Source organism: Drosophila elegans, unplaced genomic scaffold (genome assembly GCF_018152505.1).
Source record: "Drosophila elegans isolate 14027-0461.03 unplaced genomic scaffold, ASM1815250v1 contig_149, whole genome shotgun sequence".
NCBI lineage: Eukaryota > Metazoa > Arthropoda > Insecta > Diptera > Drosophilidae > Drosophila > Drosophila elegans.
In genome coordinates this window covers 12386783-12396593 of record NW_024545513.1, presented here as the reverse complement: position 1 = coordinate 12396593, position 9811 = coordinate 12386783, and the positions used below count along the sequence as shown (strand labels likewise).

At 40.8% G+C, this 9811-nt stretch overlaps 2 protein-coding genes across 5 annotated transcripts; one reads left to right on the top strand and one right to left on the bottom strand.

The window, feature by feature from the left end:
- Positions 1–2380: 2380 nt before the first annotated feature.
- Positions 2381–6324, bottom strand: LOC108137199. 2 transcript variants are annotated; one of them, XM_017258787.2, is made up of 3 exons: positions 6020–6324; positions 4650–4882; positions 2381–3011 (listed from the first exon to the last, which is right to left on the bottom strand). In XM_017258787.2, exons 1-3 carry the CDS (start codon positions 6231–6233, stop codon positions 2478–2480), a joined length of 981 nt encoding a protein of 326 aa, XP_017114276.1. In that variant the 5' UTR covers positions 6234–6324; the 3' UTR covers positions 2381–2477. The 2 variants fall into 2 exon arrangements, with proteins under 2 accessions (XP_017114276.1, XP_017114277.1); XM_017258788.2 differs by lacking the exons at positions 4650–4882; positions 6020–6324 and adding an exon at positions 3268–3672.
- Positions 6325–7427: 1103 nt separating this feature from the next.
- Positions 7428–9811, top strand: LOC108137198 (T-cell activation inhibitor, mitochondrial). Of its 3 annotated transcripts, none has more exons than XM_017258786.2 (2): positions 7428–7946; positions 8624–9811. In XM_017258786.2, exons 1-2 carry the CDS (start codon positions 7524–7526, stop codon positions 9728–9730), a joined length of 1530 nt encoding a protein of 509 aa, XP_017114275.1. In that variant the 5' UTR covers positions 7428–7523; the 3' UTR covers positions 9731–9811. The 3 variants fall into 3 exon arrangements, with proteins under 3 accessions (XP_017114275.1, XP_017114274.1, XP_017114273.1); XM_017258785.2 differs by having other exon boundaries at positions 7428–7952; XM_017258784.2 differs by having other exon boundaries at positions 7428–7958.

The window sequence follows — 9811 nt, the reverse complement described above, 5'->3', positions numbered from 1 at the left end:
TTGGTCCCTGCAGGCTCAGATTCCCTTTGCCATTTTCTTATCGTCATACAGGCATCATCATTCATCCGATGAAACCTCAACTTTTCCCCAAGGGTTCTGCAAAACGACCGCCTTATCAGCGACACGCCCACATGTGGCAAGCACATTTCAATTGCGCTTGGCAATGATCTGGTTGAAATGTAATTAATTCCTGAACGGGATTTCCCACCCTAATCAAAAGGTTCCAGTGAGTACATATTTCTTGCCATTTCTTCATTTAAGAAAGTGTGTGTTTGTGTGTAGAAAAAGAAACAAAACCGGGGTAAAAAAAAATACTGTGTTCAAATGGGAAAAAGGCAGGTGTGTGGCAAGTAAACTCATCTTAGGACTCCCTCTTTTCATCCTCTATCTTACCTATTTAGGTTCTTTTACTTTTCTCTAAACAACAAACACTATTTAGCGCTTCAACTTTTTATTGTGTCGCACTTCCCCTAACTCGAATCTGAGGTAACTTAAACATAATTGAGTGGCATTAGAGTTTGGCGACCAAACTTCACACAATTTCATCCCCATAATACAAACTTTGAACTTTCCTGACTGGAATTTCTTTATAACTTTCGGGGCTTTTCATTTTCTTATTAGAGGACGAAAACTTGCCGTAGGTTAATATTTAATAGAAATTAATTGGTTTCTAGCTAAATATCAAATTAAACTAGCCACCTAAAGATTATAAAAAGGCAAGTTTATATGTATAATGACTCTAGCAGATGGTCCACCGACTTAGAGAAGTTCTTTAATGTATCCTTAATATACATTTTTCATAGGTTCTATAATTATTTAGAGTACGACAAGTGGCCTTGGATGTTACAGATAAAAAATCTATTTTATATTTATTATTTTGTTTTGAGGAATATATTTCCACTACTTGGGTTCATTGAATTGCATAAGTACATTGATATTTTGGTGGTTAATACTTGGTTAATAATTGCATTGGTATTTAAAAACGAAGTAGGGGTTAATTTTGAAATACCAAAGAACTTATGCAATTCCATTAACCATAATAAATGAAATATATTCATTAGAAAGAATTGAAAAATATGAATTGTGGATTTATTTTTAATTTGTAAGCTTGCATGCTTATGTTTTTTTTTTTTTTTTATGCAGATGTAGTGGCAGATGGTTCATCGCATTACAGAAGTTCACTGGCATTTAGTAATGAACCTTTAATAGCACGCCAAAAGGACGCTGAGCGCATAGCCCACACATAAATCGAAGTGCTATAGGGTCGGCTGAAGGGGGCGGGGGGAGGGGGTTGAAGCGCTATTCCATCGAGAGGCGGAGTTGGGGAGGATTACGAGTACACAGGGCGCCCCTATGCGAGCAGACGGATGAAGAAGGGTCGTCGGTGGCACGGTGGAGAGAGGACGAAAAAGAGGACGAAAAAGAGGACGAGAAAGAGGACGAGGAAGAGGGAGAGGAGGGGCGTCCAAACAGACGTTGCAGGTTTTCGTTTCCAAGTTTCAGCAGGAAGAGAGATACAAACAAAGCCGGTCAGCCGGCACACAGATACAGACCGACACAGCAAAGAGTTTATGCTGCTCTTTCCGTCGCTTTAAAGAGCACAAACTCTCGGCGAAAAATGGGGGGAGGGAAAAAAAAGGAATATTTGAACTAGAGTGAAAAGCGAAAATCCCAACTCTACGCACTTTTTACCCTCCAATACACCGATACCGAAGGGACTACCGAAGATGTTGACCCTGTGCGGGTACTGAACTTGCTCCAAAACTTGCCACCGACCTCTTATCCCATAAACAAAAGACGAGGGGCCAACGATCCGAGTTGCCTGAATGTTCTCGATATGTTGGCAAACTCAAAAAGGGTAAGTGACCTGATTTGTGGACATTTTAATGCTTTTTGTTGTGACAGGTAACAAATACATACATACATACATACATATGTATATCCCCACTGGAATTAAGAGTCAAATGCAAAAATGCTTAACTAAACAGAAATCGATAGCAAAAACTAAATAAAATTCAAACTAAATTTAGCTCACGAATTAAATTAAAAACCCCTTTTTGATCAACAATATCAAATATTTAAATGTATTCAATAAGCTATTTATTGTAATTAGGACTTTGTTATAAACGATGAAAAATGTAGTCAAAACGCATGATTTTTGCCCTCTCAAAGTGTTTGATAGCTTATTCCTACATTTATCAACTTCTTGATCTTAAACAAGTAATCTAAAATTAATTCATTTAGAGCATATATCTGACTTAATGATAATTATGATATTTGAATCAGTGGGATGTTACTCTTGAAGCACCAATCAAAACAAATCTTTGCCACCCCTTCAACTTTGCTTGCAACCCCTTTTAATGTGTAGATTTTTTTTTTGTTGGTGTTTGACAACTCGTGGGATAATTTATTTACAGCTTACCGAAATATAACATTACATAACATATAACATACATAGATATTCTGGGGGGCAGGACTTAAAAATACAAATCGGAATCGGCTTCCTTGGGATCTGCATCCTCGAAGCGGCCCATATCCGCTCTATACAGGATGCGATTAATCTGGAACTGGACTGTGTTCTTGGTGCGGGCGGAGTATTTGCTCAGTTTGTTGCCAAGGTATTGAAGGTAGAAGGCATCCTCGCCGGCAAGAGGACAATCCGCTGAGGAAGGTGCCCGAACCAAGGGAGTTGAGGCGGAGGCGGCAGGGGAAGCAGTTGGCGCCCGAGCAGGGACCACAGAAGTTGAACTGGAGGCTACATTGGGGGCGGGATGGGTGGTCGCCGGCTTTAAGGAAATCGATGGCTTAGCCATGGATACTTCAACTGTCTCCAGTTCGATGTCCCTAGAATCAACCGATTGATCATCCTCGTCGTCTGGCAGCTCCGACTTGAAGATGCCATCAAATTGACTGCCAGAAACGTTGTCCTCGTTATCGCCGTCGCCCGCCTCCTCATCATCCATAAGGTCGGTGTTTTCGATGGTGCTGTTGGTGGGCAAATGAGAGGCGTCCTGAAAGAAATAAAAACAGTGAGAATTTGGTTTCTAGTTTTTAGAATACGATTCTTAGAATGGTTGTCCTAGAAATGTCCATTTACAAACTGAGCATCCTGGAAACATCTTATTTGCAATTCTAATGTAGGCTATCGATTTTTTCATTTAATAAAGCATAAGAATGCAATGACAACCAGTTACTTCAAGAGTTTAAAAGATACAAATGATGTTACTACATCTCGAATTGAAGTGGATATCAATTTCTTGTATATACCTTACTGAGGCGAATTTTCTTAAGTTCCGATGGGAAAAAATCACTCAATTCCATAGTGGGGGACTGTTTGTTTGCCTGTTGCTGGCAGAGGAGCTTCCGAATGGCACGTTTCTCGGCGACGACGGTCTCGTAGACATCCTCATGTTTACGTTTGAGGTGCCTCATCAGATTCTCGGAGTGACGACCGGCCATGTCGAAGCGGCACTCCTTGCAGGTGCTCTTACGCGTCTGCTCGCTATAGATAAAGTGCTTGGACACCGGGTTTGGGTGCCTTTTCGACATCGTTCCGATTTGATGTTTATTTACGGCTTAAACTGTTTAAAAACTGTTTTTTTTTTTTAATTTACTTTCGGTTTCTGCGATGCGCTGCGCCGTACTTGAGTAACGTTCGTTTACTAAATCCAATTTGCGTGCTCAGACCGCAAAAATATCAACGGAATAAAAAAACGGCTTTCTGTGAACCAGTGAGAAGGAGAGCGGTTCAGAGAGGAGCGGTTCAGAGAGCGGAACACGAGCGCAAAAACCACCACTCAAAGCGGTTTCACAGGCACACCCACACACCCTCACACACACACAGAAGCGTTTTGAACCAGTTTGAAACGGTTTCGGTCTGTTTTTCGGTTTCGGTTTTTGCCGGCGGCACTATTGCTATTGTTATGTTTGTTACGTTTCGGCTGTGGTTCAACAGCTGAGGGTCATTCGTTGTTATTACGATTATGCGTCGTAATATCATGATCCACGATTGACATCTGAATAATGTTATTTAGTATTTTTTACCTACAAAGTAGTCAAGTTCGAATTGCGTCATCATAGACTAGCCCAAACTATAAGACTACAATTTTAAAAATCTTTTGTTTTCATGAGAGTTTTATTCATGTTATGATTTTTACTATTATAAGTTCCAAAGTACTCCTGGCACTGTCTAAAAATCGTTAAATATTATACTAAATGCTGATTTGTTTAAACTCACATTTGTACTTTATATTGTGAATAGCTTAATATTTATATTTGCGATAAGGTGCGCATAAGCAAATAATGGAATAGCCAGTCTGATGGTTCTGGATATAGAAACAATCCAAAACGATAGTATGTAAATGCAGCTGATTGCGCACAATCCACTGTAATTGGAATAAACGTTGCTCTAAATTAGTTTAATTTAATTATGGTATTCCGTGTGTTGGCTGTACGCTGCTCATCTGGATGGAGTGAAATGTAATATTCAAAGTATGCCTGCCTCATTTCTAGTTTTAGCCCCACCCTCCTCCCCCCACCATTTGGGTTTCGTTATCGTTTTCGTTTCGATTAGTGAGGTTTCGGTTAGTGCTAATAAACCGTGAAATATATACATATGTATGTACATACATATACACTACACTACTTACCGGATTGTTCAGTCGCTGGCGATTGGGAATGAGCTTGTCCTCGGCGATGACCCAACGTTTGGGCGCCAGCTGGACGATGATGTGTGGGTGGTAAATACTATAGTGGCGCCTTACATTTCCCGGCCGATGGGTTAACACCTTTTCGCAGAGCTTGCAGCGGCATCGTTTTCCGTCGCCCAAAATCTCACACAATTTGCCGGTGTCCACCAGCTGGGGACGACCCGTTTTCGTATCTGCAAGTGGGGATTAATCCGGTTAATCGTTGTTTGTTTAGAAAATAAAAATTTTTTTTTTTTTTTAGAACATAAAAGACTTTAAAGTCGGGCAGTAAACTACTACTAACCATTTATTTCTTCTTCGATTTAACGATAGGATTGACTGAATTAATAGACAATTAAACTAGAAACAGAGGTAGATCAAGTCATGGGCCTGAAAGGGTAATTCTGAATAATGAATAGTAAGTGGTACCCCACATTTATGTATTTAAATTAAATATTTTCTGTACTCATCGCCACTCTGGGGTTAATAAGCGGCATGTGTGAAAAGGCAAACGATGAAAACGGGGCTGCAAACAAAACGAACAAATCGAAAAAAAAACACAAACACAAACAGCAAGAAACTGAAAAACACATGCGAAAAGTAATTTTCAACTGCATCGTGATAGGAGAAAGAGAGGGGTGCAGAGTGAAAGAAAGAGAGGGGGCGGGTGCGTGTTCGAGGAGCGCAGCTAAATGTTTCGCAGCTGCCGGAGATGCAATATTTTACCCTTGTTATTTGCGCTTTGAGTGGCATTCTGGTGGTTATTACTACTGTTTTAGCTACAGTCAGGCATCAGTCAAAGCAATTAAAAATTAAATATATCGCTTTGCTCAGAATCGATTGCCGCTTGGGTCACTAAAACTGTAAAGTTTCACAACATAAAAGTTTACAAAACTGTAAATAAGGTTTTTTTTAAGAAACACTATACGTTTTCAAATTTTAAATCTATTATTTTAGGTTTTGTCTTTTTAGATTGAATATTTATATTGATAAACAAACTATCTTAAGACTGTGTTTAATTTAAATGTTAATTTAACTGTTGAAAATATATGATAGGCTGTTAATGCACATATTAAATTTTCGTTTAAAAAGTTCCATGTTCGAAGTCCACAGCTCCAAAGGTTTCTTTTTGTTTTGTATTCTTGTTTAGTTAATAATTTTTTTAAAATAACAGCAGTATCTTCAAAATAAAAATATTTAAAAATGTATTTATATATGTATGTATATACACATGTGTAAAATTGTATAGTAATTAACAATCTAGAATGGCTGAGCCGATTTGGATCAACCATTATTTCAGTATGAAGAAGGTATTTTCTAGGGGCACTTACTTGGGTTGCGGGTGGATTGCCTCGAAGGCTTTGGCTGGCCTTGTGGGCGTGGCGGGCGCTGGAGAACGATGTCCGGATGGAGGCGCTCGTAGTGCCGCTTGATGTTGCTCCTCTGCAATCCGGCCAAGATCTTGTCGCAGACGACACAGCGACAGGTCCTATTTGGGAGCAGGACCACCAGGTTGGACGTGTCCACGAGTCGCGGCCTGCCCATAGGTATTTCAACTGAATAAAACACACACAGTGCACTTTTTGACAGGTTGTTTTTTCGCCGTCGACGCGAATAGAATGAGCACTACGATTCAAGCTGAATCAAATATAACGAACGTGTGAAACTATTTTCTTCTTTTTAATGTTTGTTTTTAAGCTCTCACGTCTGCTCACATGCAATGGACAATGGCCTGCGCCACTCTCTTTGCTCTCTTCAAAGAGTTTCGAACGCGGGTGTGTAAAAAGTTTATTCACTTCAGTGTGCAAACAAGTTATTCTCTTTATGTTGCACATTGATTATTACATTGATACATTAATTATTTAATAAATGCATTGGACTGATTGTAAATATTTTTCTAGATTAAATGAATACTATTCGTGTTATATAATCTTAGATCCATGAGCTAAAAATAATATTACTGAAGTATGTTTAAAATCCTGGTTTTTACCACATATGAACGATATTAAGAACCGCTTTAAAGCCAGACGAGAAAATACACATTTAAAAATAAAAAATATCCAATGTCTTCACAGATGTAACTTTGCTGTTGCTGATTTGCATATTGCTGGGGCTTCAAGTATTATTATTTATATTATTTATCCCCTTCAGCCGCATAGCACCATGCATGACAAAAGAAATGTGTATGGATAAAATTTCTCTCTGTACTTAACAAATACCAGCTTTATAGGGTTAACGTGCGACGGTCTTTTTGTGTGCGTGTTTTGTGTGCTAAAGTTTTATTTGCTTTTCTGGTGTAGTCAACGCTTTGGAATGAAGGAGGGTTATTTTATGTGGCCTCTGGGATTGCCTCAATATTCTTTGCCTCATTTTCGTTCACACATGGGTAACTGTTTCGCTATTTTTTACCACTTAAGGGCTACTACAGTTCATGTTTTATTAAAAAGAAACTGCATTTATTTGATGTATGTGCAGGTTTTTTGCATTGACTTTGTTCACTAGTTATAAAATATAAATTGATTGTTCGCTGTTATTTAACATTTTTTTTTTTCAATTGTTGATATAATTATACGATTTATTTGAAGAAGGTTTTGTTTTGTTACTTTAAATATTTGTCATATTTTGTTGGGTGTCCGGTCAAACCCGTTAGCAAGTTGTAAAATATTAATAAACCGATTGCTGATTTTTAAACTTGTTTAATAGTTTTATTGTTACTTATCAAATGAAATTGAATAGTTTCTTTCAGATATTCATTGCAAAATTTGTCAGCAACAAACTGGAGAACATCACCGTTTTTATAGTTTTCAAAATTCTTACGATCTGGCAGCACTAGCGATGGCCACCACATTGAGCTTCTTGGGTCGCCGAAGGATCATCGACTCTTGCCGACGTCTGCTGAGTACGGATTTGGTTACAGCCCTCCGTCCGTTCTACCAGGCCATCCAGACGGATCGCCTGTCCGGCAATCCGGCGGAGAAGCGGGTCAACGAGGAATCACTGCGTATGCTTAGCTCCCATCTGGAATCCCTGACCGGAACATCTGGAAGTTGTCTTCCCCCCGATGGTCAGCTGCAGTTCTACATGTCCTCGGCTCCGGACTCGGGTTCGGTTACGGATGAGACCGGAGGTCAGGTGGCGGCCAGTCGTCTGGTGAGAGTGCAGGTGGACCGGAGTCTGCTGGATCCCAGAGCCGTAATCCGGAACATTCTGCGGTCCTGCAAGCTACTGCCAAAGGAGCAGGAACGGGATCTGGAACAGGTACAGGTACAGGTACAGTAAACAACCAATAAAGATCGCTGAGTAGGTTGACTGATAATCATGGTTGGGTACTTAAAAAAACAATTGTACATTCAATCTAAACCGAAAACTTCATAATTCTTAAGTTCAAACTATAAAGTACATTAAAAGTTTATAAATGTATGTAAATGTTTTTTCACATGTTTTTAAAGGGAATCTATTAAAATTAACTATTTGTTTAGTTTAGTTTGAAATCTTTCTGGATGAAACACTACCAAAAGTCTTATTTCTATTGCTGATTGCTGGTGTTATATAAGGAAAAGGCTTACCATATAGCTCAGACAATCAGACAAAATTTATAAAATCATAATCATAAAAAAATACAACAGTATTTAAACTTTTACGAATAAACTTGGAGATGTAGTCAGGGCTGTCTATTTTAGAATTACGGTTCAAGTTATATTAAAATCAGACAACAATATCGGATTTATCGTAAAATTGATTGATTAATAAGCATAAATTTCAAAAACAATTAATTTAAAAAATTTGTTTCTTTTTTTTTGTATAAAAAATTGCCCATGCTGATCACAAAAAGCAATAGATTTGTAATAGATAAGGCCAAAGTGAGATTGAAAACTATTATTTCCTATAAATAATATGTATAATATATTAATAATTCAATGCCTTTTCCGTTTTAGGGACAGGAGATGGTAAGAGAGCTAGAGAAAGTGCTGAGGAGAAACAAATTGAAACCGGCCAGGGAAAAGATACGACCGCCGCAGGCGCCACTCCAAAAGCAAAACACTCGTAATGCCCTGAAGGAATGGTTTGTGGATGCCGGAAAGGAGCACCCGCTGGACACTTGGATGCGACAGGCGTTGGCCCGTTCGCAGGCCTCGGAAGTGACCAGCCTGCGCTCCAAGATCGAGGATCTGGAGGGCTCTTTGGTCCAATTGCTGGGCATTCGAGGATCGCGCTACGATTGCGGTTGCAACATGGAGCGCTATCACGATTGCCTCCGGAGTCTTAAGGAGCTGGCCGCTCAGGATGGGCAACAGGGTGTGACCAGCAATCAGCTGCTGGGAGCTCTGCGCAATCGATTCGTGGCCTTTGCCCCGTACACGGGCATTAGTTTGGAGGGCGATGTGATGCTCTTCTCCGGCGATTCACCAGCCGGCTGGCTGGCTTTCCTAGCCGAGATGCGTCTGCACGAGGAGCAATTGAAGCTGGTGCCGCTGTACGAGAAGGCCTTGTCCGCCGTACTTCTTGGCATCCGGATCGAGAGGCGCAAGTTGCCGGAGCCAGGCTGTGAGGCTCGTGCATATGCCGGCAGTCTCAAGCGGGTGATACGAGCGGTCAGTGAGCATTTGAAGCTGGAGGAGAATGTCCAGGAGCTGCCGGCCACGCTGCAGGATCATCAGCTGGCCGTTGTGCCGGACAGTGATGCGCCCAAGGTCAGCCAAACGGGTCTCTTCTTGGCCCCCGCCTCGTGTTCGGGCCCCGATCTGATCGAATTCATTTGCCGCAACCTGGAGTTGGCCAGTGGCCGCTGCAGTCGCTATCGCCGGGACATCCAGGTGGAGCGGCAGTTGTGGCGGCACTGCCAGCAGGAACTGGGCCTGCAGCGACTCAGCAAGGACGACTCGGTGACGCCCGACAAAATGGTCCTGGCCCTGCGCCATTTACTCCAAAGCGGCGTCCAATCCTGCCGAGGTCTCAGTCTGCACATCACCAACTATTGGTCGGTGCCCATCGATGGCATCGTCTGCATTCCCTGGGACTTTATGCTCCGGGAGCAGCAATAGGACATATAGGTGTGCCACCTCTGAATTCTTAAATTAATCGATATGTTTGGGTTTCTTATGAAAATAATTCGTTATCCTGGA